The sequence below is a fragment of the Pseudonaja textilis genome, chromosome 16, assembly GCF_049901715.1.
Source record: "Pseudonaja textilis isolate UNSWEBS1 chromosome 16, rPseTex1.2, whole genome shotgun sequence".
Taxonomy (NCBI): domain Eukaryota; kingdom Metazoa; phylum Chordata; class Lepidosauria; order Squamata; family Elapidae; genus Pseudonaja; species Pseudonaja textilis.
Window position 1 is genome coordinate 1351503 of NC_142005.1, and position 16151 is coordinate 1367653.

At 47.8% G+C, this 16151-nt stretch overlaps 1 protein-coding gene across 2 annotated transcripts in view; it reads right to left on the reverse strand.

Annotated features, from left to right (window-relative positions):
* The window catches only part of LTBP3 (latent transforming growth factor beta binding protein 3), a 51290-nt gene extending 36287 nt beyond the window's left edge, over nt 1-15003 (reverse strand). The window contains exons 1-7 of one of the 2 annotated variants that reach the window (XM_087913770.1): nt 14533-15003; nt 7262-7552; nt 4903-5117; nt 3180-3285; nt 2072-2146; nt 787-909; nt 112-270 (exon numbers count right to left, since the gene is read on the reverse strand). In XM_087913770.1, the coding sequence (XP_087769896.1) occupies nt 112-270; nt 787-909; nt 2072-2146; nt 3180-3285; nt 4903-5117; nt 7262-7552; nt 14533-14860 (1297 nt within the window). In that variant the 5' untranslated portion in view covers nt 14861-15003. The remainder of the gene's footprint in view (nt 1-111; nt 271-786; nt 910-2071; nt 2147-3179; nt 3286-4902; nt 5118-7261; nt 7553-14532) is intronic. The other variant, XM_087913772.1, reaches the window with a different exon arrangement.
* Between the last annotated feature and the right edge of the window lie 1148 nt (nt 15004-16151).

The following is a 16151-nucleotide window of genomic DNA, read 5'->3' on the forward strand; positions in this document are numbered from 1 at the left end:
AGAGAGAACTCTGAGCCGCAAACAGGGCAGGGAAGCAAGATCCGAGCGGATGGAGTTCGAGGGAGCCGACAAGCGCCGTTTCGGTCCCCGCTCGCCTGCCCTTCGACTCACCCGTTCCGTCGGCCGGACATCGCTCGCAATGGATGCCCCAGGCTTTGCCCACGCTGCAGCAGCACGTCTGGCGTGTCAGTTTGGTGGACAGCGGGTGCTGGCACTGCTGCTCGGGACTGACCAGTCGGAAACACAGGCTCCTCTCCCCGCCTTTCTCCGCTGCCCTCCCCCCCAAAAAAGAGGGACAGAGAAAGAGATCAGGGGAGGTAGAAGTTCACAGGAAAAAAAGGGAGGGGGAGGGAGAGACAGGGAGGGAGGGAGAGGGGGGGAGGGGAAAAGAGAGGGAGGGAGGGGAAGAGAGAGGGAAGGAGAGAGAAAGGGAAGGAGTGAGAGGGGAGAGAGAGAGGGGGGAGGGGAAGGGGAGGGACAGGGAGAGGGAGGGAAGAGGGAGAGAGGGGGAAGGAGAGGGAGGGAGAGAGGGAGGGAGGGGGAGAGGGGAGGGGAGGGAGAGAGAGGAAGGGAAGGAGGGAGAGAGAAAGGGAGGGGAGGGAGGGAGAGAGGGGAAGGGAAGGGAAGAGAGGGAGGAAGAGAGAGGAAGGGAAAGAGGGAGAGAGGAAAGGAAGGAGGGAGGGAGAGTGGAGGAGGGAGGGGAGAGAGGAGGGGAGGAGAGGGAGGGAGGGAGCGGGAGAGAGAGGGAGAACCATATCTGCCACCCCAACCTCTAGAGATACATACCCACACAGTGGGTGCGCGAAGGTCCCAAAACCTGCCCCGGTTTACACGCGCAACGGAAGCTTCCTTGGGTGTTCAAACACTCTCCTCCTTGGCACACGCCTTGCATGGCACACTCATTGATGTCTGTGGGGGGGGGGAAGCCAAAAATAACTATTAATCATTGTAGCTCTTGTAGCTTCGAGCTTGTATGATGGGGAGCAGGATTGAAGAGGACTGATCCTGGCATTCAAACTTCCGTCTGGTCGTAATTCCTTCTGCTAAAACCTCCGATTTCCAAATATCCTCCCGATTCAGAAGATAGAAGGAAGTGATTCTGAGACTGCCCCGAGGTTACTCATCCCCTATGCAGAGGCCACCTCCAGTCCCATGTGCCACACCCCAGTAGAAAGTGAGAGGTCATTCGGAAAATATTAGACTGTGCAGAGATGGATAGATTGACATTAAAAATAAAGGACAAAGAAGATACAGAATATTACTTAACATGGAACAGACTTTACAAGCGGTTAGAGATAAGAGGTATAAAATTAGAGGAAGAATGATAATATTGCTATGTATGAACTAAATATAAAGATGGTTTATAATTATAAATATGCCAATACTAGTTCGATACCTCTGCTTCGCTACGAAACTATGTGGTCGGGCTTAGTTTTGGGGGAGGAAAATAAGGGGGAAAAAATTCTGCCTCTTCCAGCATCCATCAGTATTCATCTGGCTAAAGTCCTATCAGCGTGTGACAGAGTTGAGGGCCGTTTGGAAACTGAAAGAGTATTTGCTGTGTGAGCAAGAAGGAGACAGCAAGGAGCCTGGGCATGGCTTAGCTCAACCGCTCTGTACTAAAGCTGCTTGGAAACTGAAACTCCTCTCCTCTCCTCCAAATTTCAAGTTTGTAGGCTTTACGGTTCTGGAGATTTTGTGATGATGCATGAGTAGCATTTTGCTTTTATATATATAGATAATAATCAACAGAACTATGAACAAGCTAATATAAAGAGAAATCTACTTAAAGCTATTATGTTACGTTATTACTATTGTCATTAGCATTTATGTTAATATTCCTTTTTGTTCTTTCTTTGCTTTTCGGTAAACGATATGCCCTGACAATACACTGTATTAGAAATGTTTATGAATAAAAATAAAATAATATACAAAAAAAAAAGAAAAGAAAATGCAGAATCTCGGGTTCAAGGGCACCAATGACAGCAGATTTTATTTTCCAGTTCGCTGACATTCAAATTCCAAACACAAACACATGTGGAACATACACACCACAATCGCAAAGCCTTACCCTGACAGTGAGTGCTGTTGAGTCGCTTGTATCCTTGAGGACAATCGCTCCCCATTGTCTTTTGCACACCCAAATCTGGAAAAAAAGAGCACACAGCAAGCGTTTAAGACTTCCACATTCCTCTACTTGTTTGCCTTCCAACGCCTACATTTTCAAAAAAAAAAAACATTAAAAATTTAATGTTATTTCTGCAGTTTGAGCATTCTGCGCCAACTCAGGAAGCTCAAACTGCCCAAGGAGCTGCTGATCCAGTTCTACAGAGAGATTACTGAGTCTGTCATCTGCACCTCTATAGCTGTCTGGTTTGGTTCTGCAACCCAACAGGACAGATACAGACTCTGGAGAGTAATTAGGACTGCAGAAAAAATACAAAGGCTACCAACCTGCCTTCCATGGAGGACCTGCCTACTGCACGAGTCAAAAAGAGGACTGTGAAAATATTTACAGACCCCTCACATCCAGGACATAAACTGTTTCAACCCCTACCCTCAAAGCAACGCTATAGAGCCCTGCACACCAGAACAACTAGACACAAGGACAGTTTTTTCCCGAACGCCATCACTCCGCTAAACAAATAATTCCCTCAACACTGTCCAACTATTTACAAAGTCTGCATTACTATTATTCTTCTCATCCTTCCCAGTACCTACCTCTTCCTACTTATGACTATAACCATGTTGTTTGTATCTTTACAATTTATATTGTTTTATTCGTTTCCTAGAATGATTTGAAGCCAGATTCATTTAACGACTGTGTTTCTAGCTTAACAACTGTGGTGATTCACTTAACAATTGTGGCAAGAAATGTCGTAAAATGGGGCAAAACTCACTTAACAACTGTCTCATTTCGCAAGAGAAATGTTGCGCACAATTGTGGTCGTAAATGGAGGACTATCTGTACACGGAGACAACTTCCTTGAGTGTCTAATCACACTTGGCCAAATAAAGTATTCAGTTCAATAGAATTCGATTTGATAATTTCGTGGTTTTTTTTTTTCAGGCGAGGAATGCATCCACAGAATCCTGGGCAACCTGCGCTGGGGATCGCTGGGTGGTGCGAGGTCCCCGAAGGGCACCAGGAAAAGAGCGGGGGAGGGCTGAAGGCTTACACTGCAGGTGGGGGCATTTGTGGCATTTGGTTTGGCCCCAGGAGGTGCCAATGCTGCCGCAGCAATCTTCCTGCTTCGTCAAACCCGGAAGTGGGTTGCTCCCACACTGAAGTCCACACCGGAAAGGAAAGAGAGAAGAAATTTTTTAAAAAAGATTACATTCACCAATTTTCTCCTGAAAGGCCAAGCTCTAAACTGCCTCACCCCACCCCAGTCCTGCCCCAACCTCACTCTCTACAGCCTGTGTGTGACCAAATGCGAACCATCTCTTGCAGTTTAAGCATCTAGTCCTCAGTGAGGAACCATTTTACATTGGCGCACCAACATGCCGGAATAGGCTAAAAACAGAACTGGGAATTTTGTGAGTTAGTCTCTTAGAAGCTTTCAGGTCCTTTCTTCGTAGTTTTGGGTAATTCTCGCCATCCCCTGAAGCCAATGTATGGTTTAGTTCCTGAAGTGTGTGCATGTATCTGAGGTAAGGTAAGCACGCAACATCTGAGATTAGTGTGTGGCTTTGTACATTGTGAAATTTAATACCGAGTGGGAATAAAAGTAAATCTAATCCTGTGATCCAGCCAAAAGAGTGGGTTTTTTTTTTCAAACTTGACAGTTTTAAAATGGGTGGACTCCAACCCCCAGAATTCCCCAGCCAGCATGCTTTAAGATGGGTGGACTCCAATTCCCAGAATCCCCCAGTCAGTATGTTTTAAGATGGGTGGACTCCAACTCCAAGAATCCCCCAGTCAGTATGTTTTAAGATGGGTGGACTCCAACCCCCAGAATTCCCCATCCAGCATGCTTTAAGATGGGTGGACTCCAATTCCCAGAATCTCCCAGTCAGTATGTTTTAAGATGGGTGGACTCCAACTCCAAGAATCCCCAGTCAGTATGTTTTAAGATGGGTGGACTCAACTCCCAGAATCCCCCAGTCAGTATGTTTTAAGATGGGTGGACTCCAATTCCAGAATCTCCCAGTCAGTATGTTTTAAGATGGGTGGACTCCAACTCCAAGAATCCCCCAGTCAGTATGTTTTAAGATGGGTGGACTCCAACTCCCAGAATCCCCAGTCAGTATGTTTTAAGATGGGTGGACTCAATTCCCAGAATCTCCCAGTCAGTATGTTTTAAGATGGGTGGACTCCAACTCCAAGAATCCCCAGTCAGTATGTTTTAAGATGGTGGACTCAACTCCAAGAATCCCCCAGTCAGTATGTTTTAAGATGGGTGGACTCCATTCCCAGAATCCCCAGTCAGTATGTTTTAAGATGGGTGGACTCCAACTCCAAGAATCCCCAGTCAGTATGTTTTAAGACGAGAGACTTCAACTCCCAGAATTCCCCAGTCAGCGTGCTTTAAGATGGGTGGACTCCAACTCCCAGAATCCCCCAGTCAGCGTGCTTTAAGATCAGTGGACTCCAACTCCCAGAATCCCCTAGTCAGTATGTTTTAAGATGGGTGGACTTCTACTCCCAGAATCCCCCAGCCAGCATGCTTTAAGACGAGAGACTTCAACTCCCAGAATTCCCCAGTCAGCATGCTTTAAAAGGGGTGGAGTTGAAGCCCAGCCATCTTAAAGTTGCCAAGCTTGAAAAAAACACTGTGCTAGAGGATTCCTCTTTTGCTATTTGGCCTTGAAGCTGACTGGATCAGATACACTGCTTTTGAGCATGGAGGCTTGATTTTCTACCGGTTGAACAGCTGGCTAAAATCCCGTTCCACTCACCGACTGCTTGGGCAGCGTCTCTTGGAAACAGCGCCCCAGGGGTTTCTGGGTTGGGGGACGAGTGTAGGCCGGTTTTGGAGCCGGGTGCTGGATTAGATGGTGGCCTCCCCCTGGCCCACTCCCCTCCGAGCTGAGGCTATCAATCCGGTGGACCTTCACAGAGGCTTCCGGCGGATGATGGACACGGACATTGACCAGCGGTTGGTGCATCTGAACTGGGAGCAAAAAAAAATAAAGTAGGATGTTGGAAGCAGGACAAGGGAGTGGCTACTACGCCGTTTGAAGCGTCAATGAAACAGCCGAGTTACGGATCAATTTAAAACTAGCTCGATACCCGTGCTTTGCTACGAAACAATGTGATCGGACTTAGTTTTGGGGAAGGAAAATAAGGGGGGGGGCAGGATTCTACCTTGCATCCACCAATATTCATCTGGCTAGCATCCTGTCAGTGTACATGAGAGTTGAGGGCTGTTTGGAAGCTGAAGGAGTATTTGCTATGTGAGCAAGAAGACAGCAAGGAGCCTGGGTGTGGCTTAGCTGAACTGTTCTGTCCTAAAGCTGCTTGGTGCTCTGAAACCAAAACTGAAACTGCAACTCCTCTCCTCTGCTTGTGTTTTGCATTTGGAAGAGATTTCTTTCCAGGTGGGGAGGGGGAGTAGAACTCCTTAGCATCAGAGCGTGTTAATAATAATATAGGAAATACTAAATGTTCTGATGGTCATTTCAAAAAATCCTTTCTTAATGAGCACCTAGAAGCCAAGAGGAACCTACATGCCAGTTTTCAAGTTTGTAGGCTTTACGGTTCTGGAGATTTTGTGATGATGCCTGAGCGTCATTTCACTTTCATATATATAATAGATTAAAATAAAGTACGGTGCTGAATTTTTGACCAAGGATTTTTTTTGTTCATCAACCAGCAGACAAATGACAAACTGGGAACAAAGAGATGAAACCCTGGAGCTGGGGGCTTCTGGAAAACCCTCTGCACATGCTCGAAGATTCCCAGCTCGGCCCTTCAGTGGCCAGAACGGATCTCAAATTGCAAACTCAGTTCTGCAGAGGAGTGAATTTATTTATTTAGCACATGGCATACAGTAGACAACAGTAATACAAATATATCAAAGGTGTTCCTAATACTGTGGTACACATATAATGGAAATTTGGGGTGCTTGGGGCTCTCTGAGCAAAGGTGCTTTCTTGCAGACGTTTCATTAACCAAGTGTAAACCCACTCCTTTCTAACACTGATGACGTTACCTAGTTGGGTCATGAAATGTCTGCAGGAAGACAACTCAACTTAGAGAGCACTAAGGACTCTGCAGTCCTCCTCCTCTTCTTCTTCCTCCTGGTCTCAAGCTCAGGAGAACCAAGAACCGCATAGTCCTCCTCCTCTCCACAAACCTACTAGCACTACCTACTAGCACTGATGATGTTACCTAGTTGGGTAATAAAACGTCTGCAAGAAAGCAACCAAGCTCACAAAGCACCAAGGACCTCACAAGTCCTCCTCCTCCTCCTCCTTCTCTCCACAAACCCCACTCCCTACTAGCACTGATGATGTTACCTAGTTGAGTCATGAAACGTCTCCAAGAAAAGCCCAGAGAGCGCCAAGGACCTCTCATTTCAACCCTGAACTACAAACATTCCCTTCTCCTGACGGAAATACCTATTCGACTTTGTAAGGTTTGAGGAATTCAAGAAGTGATGCGTAAGTTATAAGTTGCCTTTGGAAATACATCGATTCATGAGACTTGAATAGGAGTTCTATGGATTAATATCTGGGCCGTTTATCCTATTAAGGCGGCATTTATTATTTGGAGGAAATCTGCTTTTCCTCCGACCAGGGGTATCCAGGGGTAGGATTCAGCCAGTTCGGCTTGGTTTGAGCGAACCGGATGTTAAGTTTACATCTGGCTCGCCGAACCGGTAGTTGAACTGATTGGCCCGCCCCTGCCCCTCCCACCCTGCCCCTCCCACCCCAGGAGTTCCCACGCACCCATTTTGGATGCAGGTAAGTGCAGGATCCGCGCGGAGGCTCTGGGAGGCCGAAAAACGGGCCTTCTGGAAGTTCCAAAAGTCCGGAAACTTTCTAGCTTCCGGAGGCCCTCTGGAGGCCAGGGGAGGCCATTTTTGCCTTCCCAGAGGCCCGAGAGAAGCCTCCGGACTCTGGGGAAAACGAAAAACGGTGCTCCTGGGAGTTCTGGTAGGCCACGCCCACCATGGCCACGCCCACCCAGCAACCGGGTAGAGAACCAGTTGTTGGGATTTTTCAATCCCACCCTGGGTTTATCGCTTCACCCTAACCTCCCCGACCCCCGCAAACAGCCCCCGAGCCCAGCCCCCACTTTCTCTCCCGTTACCTTCGGAGGAGTGATGCCCTAAAGGCACCATAAAGCTGGAATGGCTCACGGTGCCTTTTGAACCCGGCCCCGAGGGACTGTCGCTGTGGTGATCCGACATGACCTGGACGGCGTAAATGGCGTGTTTGCTGGAACCCGTCTCCGTGGGGGACCCATCGCTGGGGGGCCGGGCCTGCTGTCCCTGGCGGTTCACGGGCATCTGGCAGAAGCGGCCGGTGAATTCCGGGGGGCACAGGCAGTGGTTGCCAGATGTGCACTGACCACCGTTCATACAAGGCAGAGGACAGACAACTGCAGCAGGGAAGGGGGGGCGGGACACAGAGAGGAAAAGACACCCCTGTTAATTTTGCCTGGGCCAGACCCCCACACCTCTTTTTGGCTTCCTACGCATCAACCCAACCTTGCCACCGCCCGAAAATTTCTCCTTATTTCTAGCTTGGTTCTCTCCTTGGGTAGTTTACATCCCTCGCTTGAAAATTGGACATTGGGAATATCGATGGGGCTTCCCCCGCCCCCCCCCAAAAAAAGTTAAAATTAAAGTTTTAATTAAAGAACCCCGCATCCAGTTTTGGTCACCACCATGTAAAAAAGATGTTGAGACTCTACAAACAGTGCAGAGAAGAGCAACAAAGAGGATTAAGGGACTGGAGGCTAAAACATATGAAGAACGGTTTCAAGAATTGGGTAGGTCTAGTTTGATGAGAAGAAGGACTGGGAGAGACAGGATAGCAATATTCCAATATTTGAGGGGCTGCCACAAAGAAGAGGGGAGGGTCAAGCTATTCTCCAAAGCACTTTGAAGGCAGGACAAGAAGCAACGGGTGGAAACTCATCAAGGAGAGAAGCAACCTGGAATGAAGAAGAAACTTCCTAACAGTGAGGACAATTAACCAGTGGAACAACTTGCCACCAGAAGTTGTGGATCCAACACTGGAGGTTTTGAAAAAGAGACTGGATAACCATTTGTTTGAAATACTGTAGGGTTTCCTGCCTAAGCAGGGGGTTGGACTAGAAGACCTCCAAGGTCCATTCCAACTCCTATTCTATTCTATTCTATTCTATTCTATTCTATTCTATTCTATTCTATTCCCTATTCTATTCTATTCTATTCTATTCTATTCTATTCTATTCCCTATTCTATTCTATTCTTATTCTTACTTGATTCTGTTCTATTCTATTCTATTCTATTCTATTCTATTCTCTATTCTCTTCTCTATTCTATTCTATTCAATTCCCTATTCTATTCAATTCCCTATTCTATTCTATTCTATTCCCTATTCTATTCTATTCCCTATTCTATTCTATTCCTTATTCTATTTTATTCCATTCTATTCTGTTCTATTCTATTCCCTATTCGATTCTATTCCCTATTCTATTCTATATTCTATTCTATTCTCTCTTCTATTCTCTCTTCTCACCTCTTCTCTTCTCTTCTCTTCTCTCCTCTTCTCTTCTCTTCTATTTTCTTCTCTATTCTCTTCTCTTCTATTCTCTCTTCTATTTTCTTCTATTCTCTATTCTATTCTATTCTATTCTATTCTATTCTATTCTATTCTATTCTATTCTATTCTATTCTATTTCAATTCTACTTTCAAAGACTGAATCGGCAGTTACAAAGGGGTTCAGACCGTGATATGCATTTGTGTGTGTGTTTTTTGTCAAACCGAGGCATGAATCAGAAATTGGACGCACAACCCTTGCCTCTTTCCAAAACAGAGGCGCGACTGCAGGTGTCAACTTGTGTCTTCTGGAAAAGATTTGCGCTCCACCAGGCCAGAAGGCCGAGCGTGGGCTGCCGTCAAATTTTCCACTGCTTTTCCTGAAATAGCCAACACAACAAACACACTTTGCACAGGAAGAGAAACAAGCAGCGGCTTCAAACACGTTCAGTCTGTTTGGGTCCCTTCGAGTCAGGGGTTGACTGCCAGCGGTGGCCTGGCCACGTCCCAGCAGAGCTCTTGGCCACGTTTTTGGGAAGCGGTTTGCCCTGGCTACTTTCCTAGACCTGGGAGTGAGTGAATGTTGGCTTAGCGTTGCCCAGCTGGTTTGATACAGGTGGCAGGACTCGAACGCGCAGCCTTCCGTTTTCTAACCCTGGGCCTTCAATTGCTACCATTAACACGGCTTTCCGCTTCGATGACGGCAGCCAAACGCCTTTCCGTAGTTTTGTCCAACGCATCTCGACTTACCACCATTCATTTAATGACTGTTCAAAGGTCCAACAGCACTGAAAAAAGCGGCTTACAATTAGTTTTCACACTTGCCAGGGTCACAGAGTCCCTGGTCATCATCATCATCCTCTTTTAATGACCCTGTAATCCTTTGAGCGGTGGAGTCTGGACAACTGAATGGAGTGGAATGTTTAACGGCCGGATGCCTCTCCTGTTGCCGATGAGGAGTTTTGTTCAGCAGGTGTATATATTCTCATTGTGCCCAGAGAGAGAAATATCTGCCTCTACCAAGGATCAAACTCACAGCCTCCTGATGGTGAGGCAAGCGCTCCACCTTTAGGTCACCCCACCACTCAAGAATCACTGGTCACGTGATCAAAATTCAGCAAGTCACTCATATTTATGGCGGTTGCAGCGTTCCCGGCATCATGTGATCGCCTTTTGCGACCTTCTCACGAGCAAAGTCAACAGGGAAGCACGATTCACTTAACAACCGTACGACTCACTTAACAACAGCAGTGATTCACTTTAAAATGGTGGCAAGAGAAGTCGTAAAATGGGGCAAAAATCACTTAACCTCTGTCTAGCAATAATTAGCAACAGACATTTGGGGTTGAATGGTGGTCATAAGTTGAGGACCTCACTGTACTTCCTAGATATTTTTTGCCTGGCAATAAATTCAAAGGCAGCTATCTATTTATTCAGAAGTTTATTAGCATATATTACATCTTACTCTCCATCGATTCTTACTCCGGTCTTATTTTCGTGATTAATAATGTATTTAATGTATTATTAAAATTACTTCGTTGCCAAAGCCATTTTAATAATACAGGTAAGTCCTCGACTTACAATCCATCTTTGAGTGACCGTTCCAAGTTACAATTGCATTGCAAAATGTGACTTATGACCGGTCCTCACCCTCATCATGTGATCAAAATTCGGGTGCTTAGCAACTGGCATGTCTTTATGCCTGTTGAGCATCCCAAGGTTATGCGATCGTCTTGGGGTGTGATTTCATAGCCGGTTTCCGACAAGCAATAGAGGAAGCTGGATTTGCTTAATGACTGCCTGATTCACAGAACAACTGAGGCCCAAAGGAAGCCTTAACATCTGCCTTGCTTAGTAACTGAAATTCTAGTTGAGTGCAGGACTAATTTTATATTTAAAAGGCACTATAAATTGGACTCTTATCTTTTCATTTTGAAAGCAATTTGCAGTTGACTGTGTTCATTAATTTAGAAATATAATTGCTTTATGTTGCGCTTTATATTTCTACATTTTATTCCTCTACTATTTGAAATCAATTGGCAACTTTTAAAGTTGTATAAACTTCGACTCCCAGCATGCTGTAAGGCAGAAAAATAGCTTTCCTTAATAAGCATTATTTTATCCAGAGATACCAAGACAAATCGGGAATTTTCCTCCCCTATTAATCCATGTTTTACATTTGCACAGTATATCTGAACCATAAACTAACCCAGAGGTTTCCAAACTTGACAACTTTAAGACTTGTGGACTTCAACTCCCAGAATTCCTCAGCCAGCATAGCTGGCTGAGGAATTCTGGGAGTTGAAGTCCACAAAGTTGCCAAGTTTGGGGACCCCTGAACTAACGAAATAAGCTGGATTCACACAGCAGATTAAGCCTCCAAGAACCTCATCGCAGTTTAACCCTAGCCGGCTCAAGAGATTGTTAGATCTTCCACTCTCTTGAGCGTGTGAGAACAGCCAAGTGTGCAAAGAAGGGTGTGCAAATGAATAAAATAAAATAAAAACCACTTGCTGCAACTGGCTGATTCTAGTTTGAACTTGGCTTTGTGACTGAAATGAAGCCCCTTCTGAATCAAGCTGGCTCTTGCACAAACTGGCTGGGTGGGAGGTTGTGTGCGTGCATGTGTGTGTGTGTGTGCGTGTAAGCGTTGGTCTCCGATTCTGTGTGAGTTTGCTTGGCCAGCAGCTCCGAGCGGCTTGGACGCTCGAGGGGCCCCAGAGATGGGGCTGAGATGTGAAGTCAACTTTTCCAGCAGCGAAAGAGAAGAGAATAGACAGGGAAGGGTGGAGAAAGAAAGGGAGAGAGAGGTAGAAAGAGAGAAGAGAGAGAGAGAGAAAGAGACAAAGAAAGAGAAAGAGAAAGAGAGAAAAAGAGAGGGATAGAAAAAGAGAAAGAGACAGAGAAGGAGAGAGACAGAGACAAAGAGGAAAAAGAGAGAAAGAGACAGAGTCCGAGACAGAGAGAGAAAGAAATAAAAAGAGATCTAGAGAGACACAGAGAGAGGGGGGGCAGAGAGAAAGAGAAAAAGAGAAAAAGAGAGAACGAGAGTGAGAGAGACCTAGAAAGAGAGAGAGAGAGAGAGACAGAGAGAAAGAGAAAAAGAGAGAGAGAGAGAGACCCAGAGAGAGAGAGAGAGAAAGAGATAGACAGAGACAGAGAGAGAGAGAGACAGATAAAGAGTGGGAGAGAGAGGAAAGAGAGAGAGAGAGAGAGAACATGGAACCAGGGTGCACATGCGCATAGGAATCAAAAACAATGTGCAAAGTGTCCCCGACTGCACTCCGTCCGGCCCCCAAATACAACAGAAAAGCAAAACTCCACGCTAACCAATCCCCGTGCAAAACCAAGCTTGCTTTGCAAAGGACAAGGCGAGCCAGATTCGGCCTGCGCAAGTCAAGCCTGGGCTCCCACATTACCCTGACCCCCTGTTTCGTTTAGCCACAAAGGATAACCAGTGGGGTTTGCCCCCCCCAAAACCCCAAACAAAGCTGTTCTGCAAACCGCAAGGCTGAGTTTGGCGAACAGGATCAGAGAAAACTGAACCAAGTGCAAAAGGGGCCAGGATGTCTGAGGCCAGGAGGTTCGGTGGGGAAGGGAGCCGGGTTCCCACAACACGTTCAACCTGGTTGCTGAAAGATGCTGGTTTTTAGGTTTGCAATTAGCCTAAAGAGAAAGCAGGCACAATTGACAGCCGTTATAAAGAGGAAGAGGATATTCTACAGCAGTGTTTCTCGACCATGGCAGCTCGAAGTATGTGGACTTCAACTCCCAGAATTCCCCAGCCAGCAAAACTTTGCGTTCAATCCTGATCAAAGCTGGCTGGGGAATTCTAGGAGTCGAAGTCCACACATCTTCAAGTTGGCAAGGTTGAGAAACATGAACTAACAGGCATGCCAGCGAAATAGGTTCCTGGCCCTGGGCAGCAGGTCGGACTAGATGATCTCTTAATATTTCTTCCAATTCCGTCTTTGAAGGATGCTAAGTCCCACGCGAAGCAAACCAAGAATTAACCCAGGTTAAAACCACGCCAGTTCAGCATGCCACACAAACTCAGATCCCTCGGGGCCTTCTCGTTCACTGTTTCCCCAGGAAATAAATCCAAAATCGGTCCTTTTCCAGTAACAGGAGGCAACGTAAACAAACCTAAGTTAATTGCTACAAGTGAGTTTCTCTTTGGCTTGTTGGCTCTTACCCACAATCCAAAGCGCCTGGGAGAACGGCCTTCCCCAACCAGGCGCCCTCCTGAAGTGGGACTACAACTCCCAAGTTTAAGATAAGGGGGAGAAGCGATGCACAAAACGGGGCCGGGCACAGGCTGATGGCTCAGAGGGTGTGCATGATGGGAACTGTCACCAAAAAGAGCTGGAGAGTGCCTGATGGGAGCTGGGAGCTTTGTCCATCTGGAAGATACCCCAGAGGGGATCGGGAGGGGGCGATGGGCAGCGTAGTCCACACCATCTAAAGGACTTGCCAAGGTGGAAAGCAATGGGCAGGGGAACTCCTCCTGCAGACCGGTTTGCAAACAGCCAAGCTGGGCCTGATGGGTGGTGTAGTGCGTACCAATAGAGGGACATGCACTGGGTGGTAGAATACGTTCCATCAACAAAGAGGTTGCAGGGAACCAGCCTGGAGAGGCTGATGGATAGTGTAGTCCATGCCATCTAAGGAACTCGGCAAAGTGGAAAGCATCAGGCAGTACAACAGGTCCCATCCACAAGAGACAATCTGGTGGCTGATGGGTGGTGTAGTCCGTGCCATTTAAGAGACTTCTCAAGTGGAAACCATTGGACAGAAGAGCACATAGCAGGGACCCGGGCTAGAGGAGAGCTGATGGGTGGTGTAGTCCGTGCACCAGGAGTATAATACATCCCATCAACAAGAAGATTGCAGAGACCCAAGCTTGGGGGTGGTTAGGGGTGGTGTAACCAAGGTTGGGAGCGATGGGCGGTGTAGTCCGTGCCATCTGAGAAGACTCCTCAAGAGGAAAGAATGAGGGGCAGCCGAGCCGTCTCCCATCATCCCTGGCCCTGAGGTTGCAAGGAGCCGGGCTGGGGGAGGCGGATGGTAGTCCGTGCCATCTGAGAAGACTCCTCAAGAGGAAAGAATGAGGGCAGCGAGCCGTCTCCATCATCCCTGGCCCTGAGGTTGCAAGGAGCCGGGCTGGGGGAGGCGGATGGGGGTTGCAGTCCTCACTCCACACCCCCAAAAAAAGCAAATGATGGGCACCAATTTCCACCTTAACAGGGGTGGCATGGGAGGCGGATGGGCATTGTAGTCCTCTCTCCACACACACCCCAAAAGCAAACGATGGGCATGAAACTTCACCCTGTCATGGGGGAGGCAGATGGGCATTGTACTCCTCACTCCCCTCCCCAAAAGCAAACGATGGGCACCAATTTCCACCCTTCGCCGGGGTGGGATGGGGAGGCAGATGGGGTGGTCCCACTCCACACACCCCAAAAGCAAACGATGGGCATGAAACTTCACCCTGTCACGGGGAGGCAGATGGGCATTGTAGTCCTCACTCCCACCCCCAAAAAAGCAAACGATGGGCACGAAACTTCAACCTGTAACGGGGGGGCAGATGGGTGTTGTAGTCCTCACTCCCGCCCCCTCCAAAGGCAAACTATGGGCACGAAAGTCCACCCCGTCGTGGGGGGATGGGGAGGCGGATGGGCATTGTAGTCCTCACTCCCCTCCCGCCCCCAAAGCAAACGATGGGCGCGAAAGTCCACCCCGTGGCCGGTGGGAGCCTCCCCGCTCCCCGCCCACGGCCAGCGGGCCCCGGGTGCAGGGCGAGGGCGGTCGCCGAGGGTCTCCGCCACTCACCCACGCGGAACCCGGAGCCGGTCAACGTGTCCATGGCGTGTCCGTTCTCCCCGATCAGCGTCATGTTACTGCCCGGCTTGCAGCTGTCCCGGCAGCGGCCCTTCTGGCAGGTCCGCTCGCAGATGAGCGGCGCGAAGACCACCTTGAACCGCTCCCGCGCCAGCGCCGCCCGCTCCAAGGGGCCCGAGGCGGCGGCGGCGGCGGAGGCGGCGGCAGAAGAAGAAGAAGACCCCCGGCCCGGCCAGCCCAGCGCCCGCGGCACCGCCAGCTGCAGCAGCAGCAGCAGCAGCAGCAGCAGCCCCAGCACGGCCGCGCCCGCCGGGGGCATCTTGGCATCCCGCGCCGCCCCGGCCGGAGGCTGGCAAGGAGGAGGAGGCGGCGGCGGCGGCGGCGGCGGCTTCTCGCTCTCTCCGGCCCGCCTGGCGCAGCCAATCTCCGGCCGGGGGCAGGAATCTGGGAGCGCCGCCAGGAGACGCCGGAGAGGCCGGGCCGGCAGGGGGCGCGGGGAAGGGCGGCGGGGATGCCCCCCGCCCCCCCCCCCGGCGCCTCCGGACCCGAAACTTTAAACTCTCGCACCAAACTTCATACGCTTTGCCCCGAAACTCTCAACTTCCTTCCCAAACTTTATAAACTTTTCCCAAAAACTTTAAATTTCCTCCCAAACTTTATAAACTTTCTCCAAAACTTTAAACTTTCTCCCCAGTTTAAAGTTTTTTCCCCAAAATTTAAACTTTTCCCCAAACTTTAAATTTCCTCCTAAACTTTATAAACTTTCCCTCAAACTTTAAACTTTCCCCAAACTTTAAATTTCCCCTAAACTTTATAAACTTTTCCCCAAAACTTTAAACTTTCCCCAAAATTTAAACTTTTCCTCAAACAAACTTTCCCCAAACTTTAAATTTCCTCCCTAAACTTTATAAACTTTCCCCTCAAACTTTAAACTTTTCCCCAAACTTTAAATTTCCTCCCTAAACTTTATAAACTTTTCCCCAAAACTTTAAACTTTCCCCCCAAAATTTAAACTTTTCCTCAAACTTTAAATTTTTCCCCAAACTTTAAATTTCCTCCCCAAACTTTAAATTTCCTTCCCAAACTTTATAAACTTTCCCCAAAACTTTAAACTTTCCCCCAAAATTTAAACTTTTCCCCAAACTTCAAATTTCCTCCCCAAAATTTATAAACTTTCCCCAAAACTTTAAACTTTCCCCCAAAATTTATAAACTTTCCCCAAAACTTTAAACTTTCTCCCAAAATTTAAACTTTTCCCCAAACTTCAAATTTCCTCCCCAAAATTTATAAACTTTCCCCAAAACTTTAAACTTTCTCCCAAAGTTTAAACTTTTCCCCCAAAATTTAAACTTTTCCCCAAACTTTAAATTTCCTCCCCAAACTTTATAAACTTTGCCCCTAAACTTTAAATTTTCCCCCAAACTTTAAACATTCCCAGCAGAGTTTAAACTTCACCCCCAAACTTTAAACTTTCCCTCCAAAGTTTAAACTTTCTCTTTAAACTTCCTCCCCAAATTTTGCTCCTGCCCGCCTGCACACCCCCCCCCAGGCACTGCTCCCCTCCATCCCAGAGCGAAGGAGAACACGGCCAGCAGGGCAGGGGTATGGAA